This window comes from Dendrobates tinctorius, unplaced genomic scaffold, assembly GCF_039654945.1.
Source record: "Dendrobates tinctorius isolate UK_male_01 unplaced genomic scaffold, ASM3965494v1 ptg000038l, whole genome shotgun sequence".
Lineage (NCBI taxonomy): Eukaryota > Metazoa > Chordata > Amphibia > Anura > Dendrobatidae > Dendrobates > Dendrobates tinctorius.
The window spans coordinates 31706406-31730496 of record NW_027361706.1 but is presented as its reverse complement, the minus strand read 5'-3'; the positions used below and the strand labels follow the sequence as shown (position 1 = coordinate 31730496).

At 41.8% G+C, this 24091-nt stretch overlaps 2 protein-coding genes across 3 annotated transcripts in view; one reads left to right on the top strand and one right to left on the bottom strand.

Moving 5' to 3' along the window:
- Positions 1-13738, top strand: part of CSF2RB (colony stimulating factor 2 receptor subunit beta) — a 115626-nt gene extending 101888 nt beyond the window's left edge. The window contains exon 14 of the mRNA XM_073574356.1: positions 12645-13738. Within this exon, the coding sequence (XP_073430457.1) occupies positions 12645-13425 (781 nt within the window). The 3' untranslated portion in view covers positions 13426-13738. The remainder of the gene's footprint in view (positions 1-12644) is intronic.
- Positions 13739-14002: 264 nt separating this feature from the next.
- Positions 14003-24091, bottom strand: part of CIMIP4 (ciliary microtubule inner protein 4) — a 42531-nt gene continuing 32442 nt past the window's right edge. Inside the window, exons 4-5 of one of the 2 annotated variants that reach the window (XM_073574358.1) lie at positions 20521-20640; positions 14003-14392 (exon numbers count right to left, since the gene is read on the bottom strand). In XM_073574358.1, the coding sequence (XP_073430459.1) occupies positions 14127-14392; positions 20521-20640 (386 nt within the window). In that variant the 3' untranslated portion in view covers positions 14003-14126. Of the gene's footprint in view, positions 14393-17145; positions 17324-20520; positions 20641-24091 lie in introns of those variants that run through there. The other variant, XM_073574357.1, reaches the window with a different exon arrangement.

Sequence of the window (24091 nt, the reverse complement as noted above, 5' to 3'; positions counted from 1 at the left end):
AAAGGGGAAATCTAAACTGCCCCAGAGCAGACCCCAAAGCAATAGACAGCCCCAAACATGTATTGTCAGTGAGACAAGATGAAAACACAAACACAGATAGAAAAATAGGCTGAGCAAATGATGGGGCCCACACTAACTAGAAAGGACAGGAAAGGAAAGATGCTGTCTGCAATCACGCACAAAACCCTGCCAAGAAATGTCCAACACTTTCTGGTAATAAAAAACATGAAGTTGCTAGACTTCAATTCCCTATATCAGCACTCTGGTATATTCTGAAGACAGAGCAAAAAGAGACCAATCTGACCAGGGACAAAAAGCAAACTGGCATAAACAGAGACATAAGAATGGAAATTCAGCACAGCCCCAGCAGGGGCTGGCTGACCACAAAAACTGAGTAAACCAGACCAAATCTCATGTGAAAGATTAGCAGAGCACACTTAGCTTGAGAAGGCAGGAACAGAACTGGAAACCAGAACCTCAGGGCAGGAAAAAATCACCAGCACAAAGTTAGGGAGTCGGCTGTCTTAAATCCAGTCAGAGACTCCTGATGTCCAATCACAGTCCTCCTCCTCAGGTGGCAGGTCTCTGCCATTTAGATCAGCTTCATTACCTGCTGTCACCACCAGAGGGAGCCCGGATGGAGAACTCACAACTCCTCTGTCAACACAGCCAGCTCCACCACCCTCACCAGGATGCAGAGGTAAACCAGAAAATGAGTTCACAACAGGGGCGCCACACAACAATATCCATACCTCTCAGCTGGTCAGTCAGGTCGCCTGCTGCAATCCATCAGAAGGGGTAAAGTGGTTTACACAGGGACCAGTGCTAATGCGACCAGCCCCATGTAAACCACTGCCAGAATGAATTATTTCATCTCTGTGCAGCCTCACTGGCTGCCCTGAGATGAACTAATAAGTGTGGGAAAGTTTCTGAATTTTTTCCCACGCTCATCATTTCACCTCAGGTCAGCCAGTGACGTCACTGAGGCTGCGCGGAGTCCCCTGAATGGTCTGATGTTCACATACTGACAGAATGGAGAGGGTGTAGAATTTATTTTCTCTCCACGTTCCAGAAAAACTATCGCCGCTCCGTCAAAAATACTGATCAGAATATTCTGAATGGTTTTCTCGAATGTGGAGAAAACGATTATGTGACCTTACCCTTACAGACTCAATCAAATTTCGATTTTTGTAAAGGACTCAATTTTGCACACCTACAGAACCAAATCCTGGCCTGATGATGCAAGTCTCCTTTGCTCCAGGCTTTGCAGCTAGACTTGCCCCACTGCACCATAGCAGTGTCTCTGGAATGTTTTAGGCAAAGGGATATCCAACAGTAACCTGCAAATAGGGGTGAATTTCAGATTACCTTGGGTTTACTTTCAGACCCTTTTATTGTACTATCAGCAGACTCCATACTGTAATTGTGAAACTTTAAATGTCGGCACTAGAGAGCGAGAATTATTATTATTTATAATAATAATAATAATAATAATAATAATAATAATATAGTAAATAATAAAAATATATTTATAATATCTATATATTATAAATAACAATATTAAGATACAGTAAATAATAGTAATTATATATTTATAAGATCTATATATTATAAATAATAGTAATACGGTAATAATAATAATAATATATAGCAAATAATAATTATATATTGATAAGATCTATATATATTATAAATAATAGTAATAATATATAGTAAAACTATATATTTATAAGATATATACTGTATATATTATAAATAATAATAATAATATAATAATAATAATAATAAAAAAGAGATTGCTACTATGTAGATAACAGCTTAATATATGATCACATGGAGGGGTAAGTGGGGTATAATATTGAACTTGGGTCTTTTTTTAATGAAAATAGAAAACTTCTCATCTGCACCTGTTTTCAAAATGCTCCATGTTTCCCTTTTTGCCTTCCTGGGTAATAATGTAATAAAGAAAAGCAAAGTTAACTTGGCAGAAACTTGACATTCATTTCATTAGGGACTTGTTAAGCTCAGATTCATTTTAAGAAATGTCTAAAAGTTCCCTCTTTTTTGGCCTGAAATCTATTCCTTGCATGACATTTTGTACTCTTTTTGCTAGTCTCAAGCGAAAAAGCTCATACTCGGCAGTGCATGACCTATAACAAAATGAGTCATTTAGAAAAATGTTCAGTTACACAATATGCAGAACGTAGGTTGTCATACGGCTCACCTAAATACCCTATGGTGCTCTGCAGATGAATACAGGCTGAATACCAGATACAGTTTCCTATACTGGCAGTGATTTTTCAGGTCTTGTACATTTTATTGACTTTATTTATGAAACCTGTAAATATATCCTAGTTATACATAAATACATAAACGAGAATACAAGGACATTCAACGCATGTACCACATAAAGTCAGCAGCAATTCTTTATTGTAGAACTTTTGCTATCATTTTTCTATAGTTGTAGAACTACGGTGGTTTCGCCTGTTTCTGATACTTCAGGGGTACTTGCCATTGACTTCCTTCTCTTCACTTTGTTCAATAGTTGGAGTAAAACTTTCTATGCAGTGAGCACCATTGATAAAACCACAGAATATTATCACGGATCCCTGCATTATAGATTCCACAGAAAATTATCAACGTAAATTGTGTAGTGCCAACCACTACTATCTCTATAAATCCTAGTTTTGCTTTATTTTCTCTTGACTTCTTGGGTCTTTCCGATTATCAGTCACTAAGAAAAAGTCTGTCTCTCCTCTCACTGTTCAGAGGCATGCTGTCACGATGACCCGTCCTGTGTGACACAACCCGCAGGCTGATAACTAAAACAACAAGACGCAGCACGTGATACTGTCCTGTGTGACACGGCCCGCAGGCCGGTAGCTAAAACAACAAGACACGGGGAAAGGGGAAACAGTTACATCGGTGGGCCCTGCGATAGGGAAAGGGGACGTGGAGACCTCCTGCACTCCCCTGAGTCAGTGTCCCTAACGCTCCTAGAGTTCCCTATGCCAGTTCCGCACCGAGCGCCGATCAGGAACCTGTCACCCTAGCACACCCTACACCTATCCCTTGCTAGGGAGCTGGGTGGCGCAGGCACTGGCCCCACCACTGTACTAATCCATACTAAGGAAAAACACAAACAGGGAAACCCCACTTAGCTTTACTCTGTTGCACTTGCTCCTGGCAACAGAGTCCACCACCAGAATGCAGCTCTCCCCCTGAATTGCTGTCACCAAGCTCTGTCAGAGCTACAAGGAAATCCCCTATGACTCCTTCCACACCAGGGCTAAGACAGTGCTGCAAGGAACGCTCTCCAGCTCCTTCCTCCACCAAGGATTGTTGAAATGAACACTATCACCAACACTGATTGCAACACCTGTGACTCTTTTATAGCAGCCAGAGCAATCACACCTGCATTATAATCATGTGCACTTAACTAAAGAAACAAGAGTGCAGTGACGCTCACCACCACCGGGTGCAAACTTAGAACAAACGACACCACAGTGCAATAATCCTAATGGCCACCGGGGGCAAAAACAAACTTAAGCACAGCTTAAGAAAAAAAAAGTTACCTGTGCTTTTTATCAGTCCTGATCCAGCATGGATCATGACACATGCTTGACTGAGTCTATAGTTTATCTGCAGAGTACGGTGCATAATCTGATAGCAATGACTTAAAATCCATGCTCTAAACCATGTCACGGACCCATATTATTGCCCACATTCCTGTCCCAGGTTTTCCTGGGGTTGGTGAAGCTTCTCATAGGACCCGTGGAGTCGAGAACATGGACTATTTGCAATCTCAGAAGCAGTCAAACAGATGGAGGAGAAATCAGCAGGGGTGCATGCAAGTTGAAAACAGAGGAAGTACAGGTAATGGAGCAAACCACAAATGGAACTCTAGAGTCTCAATCACAAGACACAGGTGTGTATCTAAATAGGCCTTAAATAGAATAAGGGAGATGACATCACTGAACCATGCCGGGCAATCTGTAAAAATGTGGAGCACAACAAAGGGCAGCGTATTGAGGTGAATGAAGCGGAGCCCGAGATAGCTAAGACAGGTGTGTAATAGTTATACAGATACCTAAGAGGACATCCATAGCTTCATGCCATCATATGTCTTCACTATTAGATGTTGACATCTGGAGATTGCCCACTCATATGCCTTGCTGTGGTGGTGGAGACACCATACAGTGCCACGCGGAAAGCTTAGGGCATATTATCACTTGTGCCTTTGTGACGCTCCATGCATGTGGCTTTGCTGTGTAATAATTAATCAACCAAACGCGTGAAAAATAAATATGTAGTATGATTCAATACGAAAAGACAAATTCCAAAAATATACTTCATAAAAGCACAACAGTCATAAAGAACTGATGGCAAAAATGATAAAGAATATTCCACCACCCAGTACACATATGTCATATAATGATGAACACAAACATACATGAAGGAGTATGTAAGTTATCGATCACACATACTTATAGTACTCAGTCAGTGATGCTTTAATCCACCCATATATGTCCTTAAAATTGTATCAAAACCAATAAGAATCAACTGTAAAAAAACAAAAAGTCACCACTAAAACTACGAGTAAAGGTGGGCTTGTACCACCCTTTAAACCACCGCAAATAAATATTTACCAATTGAATATCGTGGAATACCCTGTTGACACAAGCAGATTGCGCTTCAGATGTGCAGTAAACGATCTGTAATAGGTCATTCTGTGCACATAGGCTTCCATTGTTCTCGGCATCATAGGTCCTGTTTTCTCAGAACAATGCATTCCCAAGAACAATGATCTTTTCTACAGCACAAAAAAATCATTGCACTTAATGAAGGATCATTTTGCTCATTTGACTGGTAATTGGCAGCCTGATTACACTGCAAGATTATCGGCAAGAAGCATTCCCAGTGACACTCGTTCACAATAATATTGCATTCTAAATGGACCCTTAAAGATAGCTTACCTGATGGACTCATTGGACATTAAAGGGAATTTATCAAAAAGATTTTGTACCCCAACTAATGGCATGTATGTAAAGGCACTCTAACGTTGAGTAAATACTTATCTTTTCTTGTAGAAATGCATTTAGCGGTTTTAGAGAAATTCCTAGTTAAAACTGTATGCTAATATGGTTCAGGTGCTGTGGGCGGGCAATGCAGTTACAGGTCTACTGCCTCTATGCCTTTCTCCCACCCACTGCCTTCCTTTTGTCTTTGACTTATAGGTCACTGACACATGAGTAGGGATGAGAGAACCCATGGATCTTTGGGTTCGACAAAATTTTAGTCCAAAGTTCTGTTCGGGTACTCTACCTGAAATTGATTCCAAACACGAACACCATAAAGTTAATGGTGACCCAAACTTTTGTGCTGTAAAATGGTCCTAGTAAGGGCTAGGGGGCTGCCAAAGTCTCTCTCTCTCTACATCCGAACTCGGAACATTAATACAGACTTCCGAGAAAAGTCCATGTTCGACGTTCAGCACTGGACACCAGATGTCTGATACGAGCCCCAAACCTTACAGTTGAGGTTCGATCATCTCTATACATAAGTCATTTGTCAATCAGAGACAGGAGGCCAGTGGTGGGCAGGGAATAGGGAAATAGGCTGGTGAGCTGTAAGTGCAGTGCCCACGAGCTGTAAGAGCAGTGCCCGCCCGCTGCACCTGCATCTCATTAGCATGTAATTTCTATTATGGATTTCTCTAAAATAGTAAAACAGATTTGTGTAAGAAAATCTTATTTAATGAAGGAAAGTATAAAAAAAACCCTGCTGTGATGTTAACAATCCTCTTGCAATAGGACAAGCTGGATGGCAAAACAAGTGCTAGTAATATCCCAAAAGTAACAGGAATGAAAAAATAATTTTTACCCATGCCAAAGAAGTTGAAAAGAAAAGTCTTGAGTGAGGAAAAGAAGGGCTGAATTCTGGCTTTACTAGCAAAGGGATACAGTGAGCGTCATGTTGTCTCCATCTTTAAAATTTCTAAGATGGCAGTCCATTACAACAAGGTCAAGCAGCAGACTGTTGTGAGTTCATTTTTCCCTTCATCATTGAGGTCTGATGAACTCCCTCCTCTGGTGAAGAAAGGTAGTGAGACTGATTACCAAACACCTGGGCAGCTAGATGATAACTAGGTGGCTGGAATTGAGGACTGGATATAAGGCTGCCGACGCCCTTCTTCCTGGCTGGTGATTTTCCTGCTGGATTCTTGGAGACCAGTCTGATTTCTCCTCTCAAAGCTAAGTTTTTCTGCTCTGCTTTGTACTCTTCAGTTTTGTTTTTGTTTTGCCTTGTTTTTTGGGAGTTCTGCCATCCCCGGCCGGGGGTGAGCTGAATTCCATTTTACTGTTGTGAGTTCATTTTTCCCTTCATCATTGAGGTCTGATGAACTCCCTCCTCTGGTGAAGGAAGGTAGTGAGACTGATTACCAAACACCTGGGCAGCTAGATGATAACTGGGTGGCTGGAATTGAGGACTGGATATAAGGCTGCTGACGCCCTTCTTCCTGGCTGGTGATTTTCCTGCTGGATTCTTGGAGACCAGTCTGATTCCTCGTCTCAAAGCTAAGTTTTTCTGCTCTGCTTTGTACTCTTCAGTTTTGTTTTTGTTTTGCCTTGTTTTTTGGGAGTTCTGCCATCCCCGGCCGGGGGTGAGCTGAATTCCATTTTTGTCTCTGATCTGTTGATCTTTTGCTCTGTCTTCAGAATATACCTGAGTGCTGATATAGTCTTTTGAAGCCTAGCGACTTCAGGGCCAGTTTTTCCTATCAGTCGGTTGGCTCATTTTGATAGGGTTTTTGCGGATGGCAGACAGCAGCTTTCCTATCCTGTCCTATGTAGTTAGCTTGGGCCCCATCATTTGCTCAACCTATCTTTCCATCTGTGTTAGTGTTTTCATCTTGCTTCACCGTCATTATATGTTGGGGGCTGCCTATTGCTTTGGGGTCTGCTCTGGGGCAGTTTAGTTTTTCCCCTTTCTGTCTTTAGGCTATGTAGCTCTCCGGCTGTGATCGAGGGGTCTAGGGCACCGTAGGAACCCCCCACGGCTACTGCTAGTTGTTGTGGATAGGTTCAGGGGTCTGCAATCCGATAGCTGCCAACCTCTGGTTTTTCTGGACTTAGCTGGTATTTTGTTTTTTCCTCCTTCGGTGACTCATCATAACAGCAGACATTGGGGACAACAAAGCTACAGACTGACAGAGGGAGAAAACGACTCTCCATTGACCGGGATGACCGTTATCTTATTCGAATGTTGCTCAGCAACCGCAGGATGAGATCAAGTGACCTACAAAAGGAGTGTCAAATGGCAGCTGGGGTGAAGTGCACATCAAGAACAGTTCGTATCAGGCTACTAGAGGCAGGGCTCATGTCATGTAAAGCTAGAAAAAAGCCTTTCATCAAGGAGAAGCAAAGGAGAGCCAGGCTGAAGTTTGCCAAAGACCATAAGGATTGGACCATACAGGACTGGAGTAAGGTAATCTTCTCTGATGAGTCCAATTTTCAGCTTTGCCCAACACCTGGTCATCTAATGGTTAGATGGAGACCTGGAGAGGCGTACAAGCCACAGTGTCTTGCACCCACTGTGAAATTTGGTGGAGGATGTGGGGATTGTTATGATTGAGTCACCGTAGGAGGCAAAAACAGAAATGCTAGCTAAGTCCAGAAAACCAGAGAGGTTGGCAGCTATCGGATTGCAGACCCCTGATCCTATCCACAACAACTAACAGTAGCCGTGGGGGGTTCCTACGATGCCCTAGACCCCTCGATCACAGCCGGAGAATTAAACAGGCCTAAAGAAAGAAAGGGGAAATCTAAACTGCCCCAGAGCAGACCCCAAAGCAATAGGCAGCCCCCAACATATAATGACGGTGAAGCAAGATGAAAACACAGACAGAAAGATAGACTGAGCAAAGACGGGGCCCAAGCTAACTAGATAGAAAAGGACAGGAAGGCTGCTGTCTGCAATCCATGAAAAACCCTATGAAAATAAGAGCCAACAGACTGACAGTGAAAAAGGCCCTGAAGACGCTAGGCTTCAAAAAAGCTATGTCAGTACTCAGGAATATTCTGAAGACAGAGCAACCGGCAAAAGGAGATTCAGCTCACCCCAGCAGGGAATGACAGAATCCAGAAAAGCAAGGAAAACAAAAACAAAACACCAATGCTAACAGGCAAAGCAGAAAACTTAGCTTTAGAGGAGCAGGAATCAGACTGGTGTCCTAGAAGTCCACAGAGAAATCACCCGCAGGGCAGAAGGGCGTCGGCAGCCTTATATCCAGTCCGTGACTCCACTCAGCCAGTCATCCTCAATAGGCTCAGGTGCCTGATAATCAGGCTCATTACCTTCCTTTACCAGAATAGGGAGTTCACCAGACCTCAGTGACGAAGGGGAAAATGAACTCACAACAGGGGATGCTTCAGCATGGCTGGAATTGGGCAGGTTAATCTTTGGGAAGGATGAATGAATCAAGCTGCATACAAGGTTATCCTGGAAAAACAGTTGATTCCTTCTGCTCAGGCAATGTTCCCCAACTCTGAGGACAGTTTTTTCCTGCAGGACAATGAGCCATGCCACACAGCTAGGTCAATCAATGTGTGGATGAAGGACCACCACATCAAATCCCTGTCATGGCCAGCCCAATCTCCAGACCTGAACCTCATTGAAAACCTCTGGAATGTAGTCAAGAGGAAGATGGACAGTCACAAGCCATTGAAGAACTGCTTACATTTTTGCACGAAGAGTGGCACAAAGTCACCCAAAAGCAGTGTGAAGGACTGGAGGAAAGCATGCCAAGACACATGAAAGCTGGGATTAAAAATCATGGTTAGTCCACAAGAGGAAGATGGACAGTCACAAGCCATTGAAGAACTGCTTAAATTTGTGTACCATGAGTGGCATAAGGTCACCCAAAAGCAGTGTGAAAGACTGGTGGCAAGCATGCCAAGACGCATGAAAACTGTGGTTAAAAATCATGGTTATTCCACAAAATATTGATTTCTGAACTCTTCCTGAGTTAAAACATTAGTATTGTTGTTTCTAAATGATTATGAACTTGTTTTCTTAGCATTATTTGAGGTCTGCAAGCACTGCATTTTTGGTTATTTTGACTATTTCTCATTTTCTGAAAATATATACAAAATTTAGTGCTTGGAAACTGAAAGACATGTTGTCAGTAGTTTATAGAATAAAAGAGCCATTTACATTTTACTCAAAAATATACATATAAAGAGAAAAATCAGACAAACTGAAAATTTTGCAGTGGTCTCTTAATTTTTGCCAGAGCTGTATATGGAGGCAATGTGGGGCTCACACTTAATAGAGGGAGGCTATATGGGGCTCACACTGTATATATAGAGACTAAAGGGGCTCATACTATGTGTTGGAGGCTATGTGAGGGGCTCATACTGTACATAGTAAGTGCTAGGAACGGTGGAACGCACTAAATAAAAATAATAATAAAGTGCGTTCGCCGCTCGGGGTCCACCGTGCAGTAGGTGATATAACCGCTGCTAAGTGGTGGCAGGAGCAATATGGCGGAAATGCGCACAGGGTTAAACTTCACCCAGGTGCGCAGAGCAATCTCAGTTAACTCACAGAGATGCCAAAAAGTACAAACATAAATGACTGAGCCTGTTGTAGTCACAGTACTCAGTAAAAAACGCACACACGGTATAAGGTCACAGGAGTAGCCCAAGATGGCGGCACTACGTCCGTCCAGACCTACCATGTGCACAGCGTTGCAACTGCGAACGCAAAGGAGGCTGCTACTGCAGCGCAGCGTGGACACTGCCGCCAAACGACAAAGGCAAGGAGCAAGAGCAATGTCGGACGCTAGCAGCTGTGGATGTTGCAGCAGAGGAGCGCTGGCGCTGATTCTAACTCAGTCCCTATCCACATGCATAATATCAGAGGAAAGGGGTTTCAAATGAGTCAGTCACCAGAATCATGCATCCGTCCTCATACACACAGCAGCAAGTAAGCCTATAGTAGCGCATGGCAGAACAGCCATGTGCCCTTTTATAGCAGCCGGGACCTTCTGCACGCTTCCAGATCTCTTAGATGGACCAATGAGAACTGGAGCGGGACTTGAGCACATGACTCGTCCCATGAGCATGCCCAGTAAGAGGACAGAAGTACTTAGCCTCAGGAGAGATTTTCTGCAAGGCAATCTCCTCTGCAATCTCCTCTGCAGTGGATAAATAGGAGGAGACTGCAGAATGTGAGGATCTGGATCCCTGCTGAGTAAACGCAGAAATCCAACTCCTAACAGTAAGGCTATGTGGGGCATATGCTGTATGTAAGAGACAATGTGGGGGCTCATACTGTATATAAGGGACAATGTGGGGGTTCATACTGTATATAGGGGTGTATTTTGTGTCTCATATTGTATAAAAGAGGCTGTGTGTGGACTTATAGTGTATATAGGGGGCTGTGTGGAGGTTCTTACGGTATATGGGAGGCTGAGTGCAGGTCCATACAGTATATAGTGGGTTGTCAGCATACTTAGTTCTGCTCAATATTAAGCGATACAATTAATAGTAATATAATTATAATGAATATATTAATATTGAGATTAATTAATTTTAGCCTATTGGTTTGGCACTCCACAACAGTCACGATCTTTCATTTGGCCCCTCTGGAAAATTAATTGCCCAACCTTGCCTTAGAGCAATAAAAGGTTGTAAAAGTATGCACTGCGTTTTTATAGCTAAATATAAGTATGTTCAGGGTAAAGAGGTTCTAAACGACCTGAGGCAAAATGATTTTGCCAGGAAAACTATCAGCTTTCTGGCCTCTTTTCTGAACAGGTGGCTTTATGGACTAGATGTAGGCTATGCTTATGAATAGCTATTAAGAGCTTTGGATGAATCCTTGGAAAAAGATGTGCTCTCTACCCACATTCATTAATGAACATCTGTTAGAAATTAAGCCACTGTTGTAGGTCTCAGTTTTCATGAAGCCTTTATCTAGATAGTTGAGCAGATTGCCTGTTGTTGGCTGAAGTCCCGACTGAAGAACGCCAACTACACATGTTCTGCACACAGAACACAAACACAGGGCACACGGGGTCTTGAGTAAACAGAAGGAACTTCCACAAATGTTAGCGTACCCCTGCCAAGATTATATAGGCATGAAAACATCAGTCATTTCATGGACAGAGAACAATCATGGCTGTGATAGTAGCAATCACCAACATAATGTTCTGTGGGCACTGTCTCTTAATGACACATTCTGGTTATGCTTAGCTTTATTAGCACCACTTTCTGGTTTGTATATTATTATAAGCAAATAGTATATAAAATAACTACTTCTGTAAATAAAAATAGACAAAAAATATAAAAATAGTTTAAAGAGTTGAGTTGGTATGACATATTAATGATGTATGGTACTAAGCAATGTACGGGGCTGTAGTCCGATGTGGTCACCTATTTATTTACAACTGCTGCATCACTGGTTGGAGTAGGGTCCTGGGACACTTTTTTTGGCGATAGGTCAGTGTTCCAGAAGTGTAAAACCTTTTAGGCTTCTCTTTCAACATTTGTTTTGGAATTGTATCCCCATTCCCCACCTATACACCTTGCTATTTTATACCGGCTCTGAACACCCTCTAGAACCCATGATAGGTCTCTGTAATCTCAATGGCCCAATAGGCCAGCAAATGATTGTCCTTTGCCCTGTCTCACCATCACAAGGATGTGAAGTCATAATGTGTCATCTACTTCCCACAAGGTACATAACATGAGCTCTAAGGCCATAATTCAATAAGAATGGTGTTTCGTACATCAGTCTCAATGGGGTATGTGCAGAAATATGATGCTCCAAATTAATCAATACGTGAATGCTACTTAAAGCAACACTCCAGCTTTTTTTTAATTGCAGGGCTGGAGTGGTGCAACTAGTATTATACTTACCAGTTGCCATCTTGCTCTTTTATCGACGCCACTTCAGTCGGTCTTCTACAGGTTGTGACCTGCGGTATTCCTTCGGTGTTTGCTGGGTGATCAAGTGGTTACTTCTCAATGTTAGACCTATGAGAGTCAGACCAAGGCCCTGATAATCTAGAATTTAGAGATTGTGACTGTTACCTCTCACTTTCAGTCAGTCAGAAGTTGCAATCACAAAATGACTGAAGTGGTGCCAGGAAATGCTGAAGACGGCAGCTAATAAGTAAAATACTAAGGTCAGTGAACTTAGATTAGCTGCACCACTCCAGGGCTGACAAGCACCTCCTTCTCCAGAGATGCTTCTCCAGTTGGGGACTAGAGTATAATTTCTGATGTTAGAAATGCCTCCGCAATTGATGTATGTTTGACCGGCGGGTGAAACCACACCACGCCCCGCCCTTACTCCTCCTCAGCGCTGGCCATTTTGGCGGAGCTGCCTGAAACTGTTGTCTGAACACCAAAAGTCAGGATTTCACAAAGAGTTTGCAACTCTTCAATATGTTTTCCCCTAAGTTTATTTTTTTAATATGACTTATGTGATAACTTTATTGTTGTCTTTTGGTTAACAATAACTACATTAGTTTCCACATATTAATTATTGTGCATAATTTCTATACTTATTATTATGAACTTGCATTGAAAAAAAAATTAAAAAACTTGTCTTTTACTTGTTTTTTTTCACAGTCCAATTGAATCACCACAATCCATATGTTGTGTTGCAGAAGAGTTAGCAGTGGAGACGCCAACAGAGTCGAGCATTTCTCCACTGGGCTCATACTCGATGGCTCCACCTATGGTAGAGAAAGTCCAGGATCTCCAAAACTCTTGCAAAATATCAAAAACTGAAGGAACTACAGACTTAATAGGAGCGTCCATATCACAGCCTACTGTAAATCTTTCCAGGATGGGTCAGAACAGCTCGTACTTCATTTTCACTCGTGCCCAGCCGATGTCAGATTTTATCGCAAAAGAATCCGAGTCGTCAGATAATTCTACGCTGCCTAAATTTCAGAGTGAGAGGATCAGTCTTCCCAAGGAATTCATCCCATCTTGCCAGACTGTATCCCCTAGGACTGAAATGAGTTATGTATTGAATATGGAAACACAACCTTCTCTACAGACACACCCGAAACTCAATGGTTATAAACAAGAGTCTAAGAAAAGTGGTTATTTTACTATTCCAGCACCAGCTGATGTCAAAGTCTCCCAAGAAGGACCTTTGATGATCATTAATCCTGATGGAACTGGTCCACTTGTGTTAAAGCAGGTGGGAGATTATTGCTTCTTTCCTGGAGCTCGTGGAAGTCAAGAGAATTTAGAAAGAAAGATGGCGCCGGCAAATGCAAAAATGCCTCCGCAGGTGTCAGAAAATTCCGCCCTTCCAGCTGTGCAAGTATTCAAAATGATGCAAGGAGATTACCTCGCTTTGCCACAAAATGAAGCAAGTACCGTTATGCCAATATGATGTGCCGTATGTCCAGAGCCAGCAAATAATAGCAATGCATCTTATGAAGTGGGACTAATTCTTCTAATTTTCTACATGGGAGATTTAATGAACAGAGAAACCAGCTCTTGTCAAAAAGAATGAATGTCAGCAAAAACACCCATCAAATATCCAATGTATAGATTGCACTGGAAAATGCAATAATTCACATTATTAATGTGACAATCGGTCTATATTCAAAGAAGTTGTCTGGTTTAAAAAAAAAAATAACAATCCTCTAATTACTTATTTTAATTTTGTATTAATAAAAGATGCCGCCTAATAAAGACTGTCATCAATTATTGAGCATATGGGTTCCCAGCAGTGGAGCACCCAGTGATCAGTGAATGCTCAAGTGGTGCTTGTAAGGGAAGAGTCAGATGACCGTATAACTTGGACGAGGATCGCAACGTAAGGCCGGAGTCACACTTGCGAGTGCAATGCGAGAAACTCGCGCAGGTCTCTCGCATCAATACCCGGCACTGCAGTTCGGACCGGAGCATTCAGATGCGTAGAAAGACATGCAGCTGCACACTCCGGTCCGGAATGCCGGCAGCAATGCCGAGTGACTGGCGCGAGTTTCTCGCATTGCATTGTGACCCCACACATTTACCAATGCTGCAGCGTTATATGACTGCCAACCGGTAACTATGAAATTCTTCCCAATTTGCTGTCTGACTTTACTAAATGGATTTATCATAGAAGTCCCAAAAGTCATCTTCTTCTTTGGGTGGTGAGACTGGAGGAGGTTGCACCTCTGGCTTCTTACTCTTATCCTGGTGTCTCTGTTTTCTTGGCTTCTTCAGTGGTTGCACTGGTGGTGGAGGAGGAGGAACATCTTTAGGAACTTTAGTCCGAGTGGGGAGTAAGAAGGTATGAGCTGGTTTGGGCTGATTTTGCACGATCTTGGCTATGGCTTCAGTTTTCAGTAACATTGCAGACCAATTGGCTTATACAATAAGAATAAGATGGATTGGATTAGATGTAAAATGAAAAAAATATTACCAAAGAGTCAAAGAATCATAAAACCAATTACCGTAAGTAGGGAATGCGAAGAGGCAATTTTTGGAGAAACTAATCTGCCAACCAACCTCAACTGGCCGAACCACCTGCAAAACCTGAAAGCTAAGGGCTAAATAATGCGCTTAGCAGTTTTTCGTGGTGATTCAACTTTTTAATGTAGAAGCTCAACATATAGCAGGTTAAATCCAGATACCAAGAGTAAAACTGGAGATTTAATACAGTTGGGTTCAAAAGTTTACATACCCCGGCAGAATTTTTGCTTTCTTGGCCTTTTTTTCAGAGAATATGAATGATAACACCAAAACTTTTTCTCCACTCATGGTTAGTGGTTGGGTGAAGCTATTTCTTGTCAAACTACGGTGTTTTTTCTTTTCAAATCATAATGACAACCCAAAACATCCAAATGACCCTGATCATAAGTTCACATACCCTGGTGATTTTGGCACGATAACATGCACAGAAGTTGATACAAATGGGTTCGAATGGCTACTAAAGGTGACATCCTCACCTGTGACCTGCTTGCTTGTAATCAGCGTGTGTGCATAAAAGCTGAGTGAGTTTCTGTGATCCAGACAGACTCTTGCATCTTTCATCCAGCCACTGATGTTTCTGAAATGTGAGTCATGGGGAAAGCAAAATAATTGTCAACGGATCTACGGGAAAAGGTAGATGAGCTATATAAAACAGAAAAGGGATACAAAAAGATATCCAAGGAATTGATAATGCCAGTCAGCAGTGTTCAAACTGTGATTAACAAATGGAAAATCAGGGGATCTGTAAAAACAAAACCATGATCAGGTAGACCAACAAAAATGTTGTCCACAACTGCCAGCAAAATTGTTTGAGATGCAAAGAAAAACCCACAAATAACATCAGCTGAAATTCTGGACTCTCTGAAAACTAGTGGTGTGGCTGTTTCAAGATGCACAATAAGGAGGCACTTGAAGAAAAATGGGCTACATGGTCAAGTAGCCAGAAGGAAACCAATATTGCACAAATGCCACAAACTATCTCGCCTACAATAAGCAAAACAGCACAGAGACAAGCCTCAAAACTTCTAGAACAAGGTAATTTGGAGTGATGAGACCAAAATTGAACTTTTTGGCCACAACCATAAACGTTACATTTGGAGAGAGGTCAACAAGGCTTATGATGAAAGGAACACCATTCCTGCTGTAAAGCACAAAGGAGGATCACTGATGTTTTGGGGATGTGTGAGCTATAAAGGCACAGGAAACTTGGTCAAAGTTGAAGGAAAGATGAACGCAGCACGTTATCAGCAAATACTTGAGGCAAATTTGCAATCATCAGCCCGCAACTGCGCATGGGACGTACTTGGACATTCCAACATGACAACAATCAAAACACAAGGCCAAGTCGACCAGTCATTGGCTACAGCAGAACAAAGTGAAGGTCCTGGAGTGGCCATCTCAGACTCCTGACCTCAATATCATTGAGCCACTTTGGGGAGATCTCAAGTGCGCAGTTCATGCTAGACAGCCCAGGAATTTACAGGAACTGGAGGCTTTTTGCCAAGAAGAGTGGGCAGCTTTACCATCTGAGAAAATAAAGAACCTCATCCACAGCTACCACAAAAGACTTCAAGCTGTCATTGATGTTAGAGGGGGCAATACATTGTATTAAGAAATGGGGTATGTGAACTTTTGATCAGGGTCATTTGGATGTTTTGTATGGTCATAATGATTTAAAAAGAGAAAACACAGTAGTCTGACAATAAATGGCGTCACCCAACTACTAACAATGAGTGGAGAAAAAGGTTTGGTGTTATCATTCATATTCTCCAAAAAAAGGACAAGAAAGCAAAAATTCTGCCGGGGTATGTAAACTTTTGCGCACAACTGTATATCTTGCTCACATTTCCGAGGGTAATTCACAACTTCTGAAGACACTGGGGAACTTTGAATACATGGACTGAAAAACTGGTCATTCAAAATATCTTGACAAAAATATTGACTGCTATCATGTTTGGCATTGACAGGGAATCTGTGAACAGGTTTACACTGTGTAATCTGCAAGCAGCATAATGAAGGGTCTGAAATCGTGACTCCAGCGATGTGCCACTTTCTTGCCTGCTTGCTGTCATTTTGATACAATCACTGTTTTCTCTGCAACAGTTATAGCAGTGCTCTGAATGCTGAGCTCTGTATAGATCACCACTGATTGGCAGTTGTATGTCAATGTACAGTGTACACAGAAAGCTGCCAATCAGTGGTGAGGGTGTGATTGGACCAGGAAGCAAGAGACACCTAGTTTTGTAGTGATAATTTCCTGCAGATAGAACATTGATTCTATTAAAAATAGCTCAGTAAGTGATACATTACTGAAATCGGGGTCTCAGACCCCCACATTATGCTGCTCTCGGATTACATAGCAGCAACCTGCTGAGTGATTCTCTTAAAATCAAAGTTCTGAATTAAGCTTATCTCCTTCTTTTCAAAATGTCATGTAGCTGAAGTCTCTCAATGCAATATTGCCATAGGTTCACAGTGTATTTTCATGGCACAAAAAGGCAGAGTTCAAACAGCCGCTACCGCAATGTTGGTACTGACCAAGGTTCTCCTGACCTGAAATTACAGCTTCATAGGAATCCCACATGGCCAAAACCTATTGTGTAAGAGAATTATTAGGTTGACACTCCTATACTGCGCGATCTGTCCTAACATAGGCAAAAAGTGAAAACAAACTTTAAAGGGAAAGAAATTTCCTAGACAATAGGAAGAGACAGGTTTCGGCTAAATCAGTTTTATTGTTATTTATCACTTCTGCGATTCCCTGCTTCTCTGCTCTACAGCCTTCTGTGTGTTCAGTTGAGTAAAGTTCTTCTCATGCCACCTGCCTGGAAAAGTAGAGGACACAGGTCAGCCTCAGCTTCACTGCCGTATGCAGAATCACCAGCCATAGTAGCCCTGTATGGTCGCCATAGTGTCAAGTATTTCCAATTTATGTAAGCTCCATGCAGAAAGACAGTTGTGATATGTGAGAGGTCATTATCCCTGTCTGTGGCTTTGATATGGTTCACCCTGAAAATCCAACTTATGAAAATTGATTAAAGGGAATCTATCAGCTGATTTTGCTATGCAATCTGAGAGCAGCAGGATCTAGGGACAGAGACCCTGATTCCAGGAATGTATCACTTACTGGGGTGCTTGCTGTAGTTTTGATACAGTCTGTTTTCTCTGCTGTAGATGTAGCAGTGCTCAAATACTGAGCAGTGTATAACCCCGCCCACGCTGCTGATTGTCAGCTTCCAATCAGTGATGGGGCGGGGTTACACAGATTAGCCTGACTGTCCTGCACATGTGTCCTAGTCTGGTAGCGATAATCTCCTGCTGATAAAACACTGATTGTATTGAAACTACAACAAGTTTCTCAGAAAGTAACACACTGCGCGAATCAGAGTCTCTGTTCCTACCTCATGCTGCTTTCACAATACATAGCAAAAACCTGCTGACAGTTTCCCTTTATAAACAGCAACAGCCATTTTCAATATTACTGGAATTACCACTTAAGGATGGAACCATGATGCCAGTAATAAGGCAAATTACTGCTGCAGCAACTGACTGGCTGCAGCGGTCACAAGCTGGCCACAAGGAAACAAAGACAAAAAGCACCACTGCAGAGTCAGCGGCCTGTTCGGTGGAGGAAAGAATAAGTAAATACCTTGTATTTTGCTTTTTTATTTTGAATAAAATCCTTAGTTGGTTTTAAAAAGTTGGATAACCCCTTAAAGTTTATGTAAAACCATAATACTGAGCCGGACGTGGCCTAAGTGTCATTATTTTATTGGATGAAAACATACAGATTGAAGAGGTGATCCAACTTTTTAAAAACCACCGGGGATGTAATAAAAGGAAAAAAGCAAAACACAGGGTACTTACTTAGTTTTTTTTCAGCAGAACAAGCGCTGACCCTGTTTTGTTCATATGTGGCCAGTTTATGACCGCTGCAGGCAAACAGAAGCCACAGCAGTCATTACTGGCATACTGAGCCCTCTCGGACCTGCCTCCCGGCGCTCCCCCAGTGACCGCTATTTTTCCCTTCCTTATTACTGGCCTCATGGCTCCCATGGCTGAATAGTAATACTGATAATATTTAGTTCAGACACCAGATTTTCTGTAATCTTGAAGGGCAAAATTACTTTTCCAGTAATTTTTCTATTTTTCTATGCCCCTATTCACATTATTGCTAAGGAAAAAAATAAATGCCTATGATGCCATGAGCGGCCGTATTCACGGCACATTTTTTTTTTTTCATAAACATAAATCATTCATTTGTATGTGTAGTGGGATTTCTTATTTGTACAAGTAGCGTGATATGTCATTGTATCTCCTTTCAATCCACTATTTTCTTAAGCTGCCTGTAGGATCAACAATAAATGATCTATTGTTTATATCTGGCTTTTCTGTTAAATGTATTTTTTTTGTCAATGTTTGTTTTTCTATATCACAATCTGTAAAAATAAAAAAATAGGAGTCGTGCAATTTTCACACTGGCCACTGGGGCTTTTTTAGACTCTTACTTCCTGTGGTTTCAGGAAACAACACGTGCATATAGTCACAATGGTCAGACCGTGATCTAAATGAGCATGTGTAACAGGAAGGGGTGTGTCATTGACCTATTGTGATTGGTGGATCCTTTTTATATTGGTTGTGTCTAGAGATTGACCTCCTGTTTCTACAGAGAGTGTAGAAGGATTCAGCTAGTTAGTGTTTAATCACTTGATGTCATAGACCTAATGGAAGAGAGAAGAATTATCTGGGTAGAAAGGCAAAATGAGCAATTGAAAATACACAGTGCTGTATAATATGATGACTGCAATATAGTAAGAGGATAAAACCTTTGATGGGGAGGAGTGCTGCTTTGAGAAAGATCATGATGACCCAAATGTATGGGAGTTACAAGTGTCAGCAACAACAGATCTTAGTGGGAAAAAACAGTCGGAATGTTGGTGATTGCAATCAGCTTACTTCCTTTTCCCTATAGAGATAAATCTGGACATTGGGCTCAGAAGAGTGTGCATGTCTATGGAGGAGTCAGGAGAGATAAGTGTTGACCCAACAAGAAGTTGTTAAAATGGAACTAATTTAAAAAAAAAAATATTGTAGTCCTTTTGATGCACTATTAATCAGTGGGGTTTGGGTCATGAAACCCCAAGTGCTTGCTTAAACTATAGAGCAGATACTCTCAGATTATACATTGCTCCACAGACTCATTAGTGCGGCAGTGTGGTGGCTCAGTGGTTAGCACTGTTGCTGTACAGTGCTGGGGTCCAGTATTCAAAACCCACCAAGGACAACATCTGCAAGCCCTAATGGGGACAGTGATGATAACGTATGCCAAGTGCTGCAGAATATGATGGCAACATTTAAAGGGAATCTGTCACCTATTTTTTGGACTATGAGCAGCCGGCACCGCCATCAGGGGCTTATCTACAGCTTTCTGTAATGCTGTAGATAAGCCCCCGAAATAACCTGAAAGAGAAGAAAAGTGAGTTAGATTATACTCACCCAGGGGCGGTCTGGGTCCGATGGGTGTCGCGGTCCGGTCCAGCACCTCCCATCTTCTAGGGATGGCGTCCTCTTCTTTACTTCCCGTCACGGCTCCGGCGCACTGCTCTGCCCTGTTGGGGGTAGGGCAGAGTACTGAAGTGCGCAGAAAGGTCAGAGAGGTCCAGCGCCGGACCGGACCGCGACACCCATCGGACCCGGACCAGACCCGGACCGCCCCTGGGTGAGTATAATCTAACTCGTTTTTCTTCTCTTTCAGGTTACATCGGGGGCTTATCTACAGCATTGCAGAATGCTGTAGATAAGCCCCTGATGGCGGTGGCGACATCATATAGTCGAAAAAATAGGTGACAGATTCCCTTTAAGCAAGGATAATAACTAATTACAAAAACTATAAGTCTGTACATGTATGAGCTTCACGCTTATGCCTGTATTATCATGGCACATGACACTTGGTACCAGGAACTTCAAATTATTCCTCTGGGCATGCATGCGAATTCTGTAAAGGATACTAAATGATAAATACCTAAGTCGTCGGTTTTCCTTCCATGCCAGTGATGATTATTGTGCTTTTCCAGCCTTCCCTTTTCATTCACTTCTGCGGTATAGGAGTCATGCACCAAGCTGTTCTGTTTTATAGGCGCCCCTGCAAGACGGGTAAGAGATCCGATATATTACAAGAGTGGAGAACTGATCGTTCATAGTGAGCAAATTAGAAAGTGGGAACAGGGGCTGATTTAGAATATCAGACACAGGCTGACAAGTGGCAGATTTTCAGACGATGGCTGACATGTGGCCGCGTCTCATATATTGGCTGAGAAAATAAATAACATTGCAACATGAAAAAGCGATAACTGAGCAATGGAAAGCAATAACTCTCAGCAGACATCGACGCTCGATCAGTCACTCATTGTGGGACTCAGCTTCTCTTTGCCTACATCAGGCTGCTCTCAGATGAGCTAGCAAAAACCTGCTGACAGATTCCCTTTAAAATGGTTGACAGAGTTGCCTTTGTACCCAGCAGTGAAAGAGAAAACATTAACCCCTTATCTCTTTTGCCCATTTTTTTACATCGGTGCATTGGGCACAGGAATGGTGTTACACAGCCGGAATCTGTACAACAATGACCGGAGCTAGCTTTGATTGCTGTTGGTAACCATGAGAGACTGTCATTGTTATAGAGGGCCGAACCAATAGGTTTAAATTAATTTAGAGCTAAATATAAATATTAGCATAATAATTATAATTATTTTATATTAATATTAATTGTAGCCCTCTATATACCATATGAGCCCATACATAGCTCCCTACATACCGTAACAGCCCACACATAGACCCGTTATATATAGTATGAGCCCCACATAGCTTCTCTACATACATTACGAGCACTAACATAGTCTCTCTATATACAGTATGAGACCCCATATACAGAATGTGCCCAACATAACCTTCTATATACAGGATGATGCTCAAATAGTCTCCTAGGCACAGTATGATCCCCACAAAGCCTCTTATATTCAGCATGAGCCCCACCGAGCCCCTATATACAGTATGAGGCCACAGAGCCCCTATATACAGTATGAGCACCACATAGCCTTCTATATACAGTATGAGCTTTACATAGTCCTCATATACAGTGCGAGCCACACATATCTTCCTATATACAGTATGAGTCCAACATAGCCCCTACATACAGCAATATGCCCCATATAGTCTCCTATATTCAGCATGAGCCCCACATAGCCTACAATATACAATATGAGCCCCAGATAGCCCCTATATACAGCATGAGCTGCACAGAGATTCCTATATACAGCATGGGCCCATACAGACTATTATATACAGCATGAGCCCCCCATAGCCTCCTATGTACAGGAGGAGGATGCGGTTAGTAGTAACAGCCAGGGGGCTGAATGTGGCCCGTGGGACGCAGTTTGCGCAAGTCTGCACTAAGGAGACTATAAAATATTTTATTATGTACTGTAAAATGTATATAAAAATAATAATAATATAATTACTCAAAAACTCAAATCATATTTTTTTCCAGTTTAAAAAGAAAGAAATAAAAAAAGTTAAACATATCTGGAATCAGCAAAAAAGTACAATCTATCAAAAGAAAAGTAATTCACAAATACGAAAAACACTGTAAAGAGAAAAAAAACAAACAAAAAACTATTTGTATTTTTTTCACCATTTCAACCCAATTTGGAATTTTTTTCCTGTCTTCGAGTATATTGTATGGTAAAGTAAATGGTGCAAACTCAAAACTACATCTCACACCACAAAAAATAAGCCTTCATACAGCTATGCTGATGACAAAAAGTTGAGAGCGTAAAAATAAAAACGCCCGGTATTGGAAGGATTAAAGAAAGTTATCTTAAAGCATTCAACAACACGTTAAGATGATATTGATGGCACAAACAATGACAACTTCCAGTACCCTAGGTTAAAGGGGCTGTCCAATATGGGACAACTTAGACATTTTGTTGCTCCGTTTCTCTTCTGAGTCACGTGACTGGGCGGGATAACAGAGGGCTCAGCATTCAGAGCTCTGCTAGATCTGAGACAGTGAAGTCTGTGATTCTATCACAACTGCTGCACCCAGTAAAGTAAGTGATATATCACTGAAATCAGGGTCTCCGTTCTTACATCATGCTACTGTAAGAAAATATACATGAAGTACATAAAGCCAACTGATAGATTCCCACTAAAGTCACATGAATCTGAAGAGGATCGGAATAGCGCTAGAAACCAGAGAAGACGGCAAACCGTAAGTATTTTAATACAACTACACTTCACATATTTAGAGAGGTTTAGGGAGAAAAAAAAATCACACAGTGTATGTCCTCCAATCAGTATCTGGCAACTGGAACTTACTTGCCTATTTTTACCGTAATTATCTCAGTTACCGATGATGCCCAAGCAAATTAGATTAAAGTTGGTGAATATGTACAATTTTAATCAGAATGAACTTTCGAAATTTAAAAGAACGATCGCTGTAGGCTACCGTCATTGACTGAATCAAAGACGTCTATGTTTACATTTTTTATCCTAATTTTTGGCCTAAAAAGCTTTCATTCATGAACAATCTTTCTTTGAATGAATGGTCCTGGAAGGATCTCTCATCGTCCATTGGCATTGGACATGTATGGTCGGTTTGAACGACTGCATCAGGCAATATAGACTAATGCACCGTATATAGCTTCATCTGTTAAGCTGGCTATACACATGAGACAGCGGTCAGCTATCTATCCTAAATCTCCCAAGCACTTTTCAAAGGGCAGCGAGGACTTTGCCTTTGAACATTTTAGAACGATTGTTCAGCTATCTCTCCCGACTCCCCTCTAGGAAACAAAACAGGGTCAGAATCATGTTACAGCGTTTCCCCCCCCCCCCCCCCCCCCCCCGAAAATAGAAGGATTAGCCATTGAAACTCCAATTCCAAACCCTTCACTTCCCCAAAATGATCTGTTGGGGGAGAGTTAGGAGGTCACCAAATACAGCTCTGGCAAAAATTAAGAGACCACTGCAAAATTCTCAGTTTGTCTGATTTTTCTCTTTATAGGTATATTTTTGAGTAAAATGTAAATTGCCATTTTATAAACTACTGATAACATGTATCTGAATTTCCAAGCACTAAATTTTGTATTTATTTTCAGAAAATGAGAAATGGTCAAAATAACAAAAAAAATGCAGTGTTTGAAGACCTCAAATAATGCTAAGAAAACAAGTTCATAATCATTTAGAAGCAACAATACTAATGTTTTAACTCAGGAAGAGTTCAGAAATCAATATTTTGTGGACTAACCATGATTTTTAATCCCAGCTTTCATGTGTCTTGGCATGCTTTCCTCCAGTCCTTCACACTGCTTTTGGGTGACTTTGTGCCACTCTTCGTGCAAAAATGTAAGCAGTTCTTCAATGGCTTGTGACTGTCCATCATCCTCTTGATTACATACCAGAGATTTTCAATGGGGTTCAGGTCCAGAGATTGGGCTGGCCATGACAGGGATTTGATGTGGTGCTCCTTCATCCACACATTCATTGACCTAGTTGTGTGGCATGGCGCATTGTCCTGCTAGAAAAACCAGTCCTCA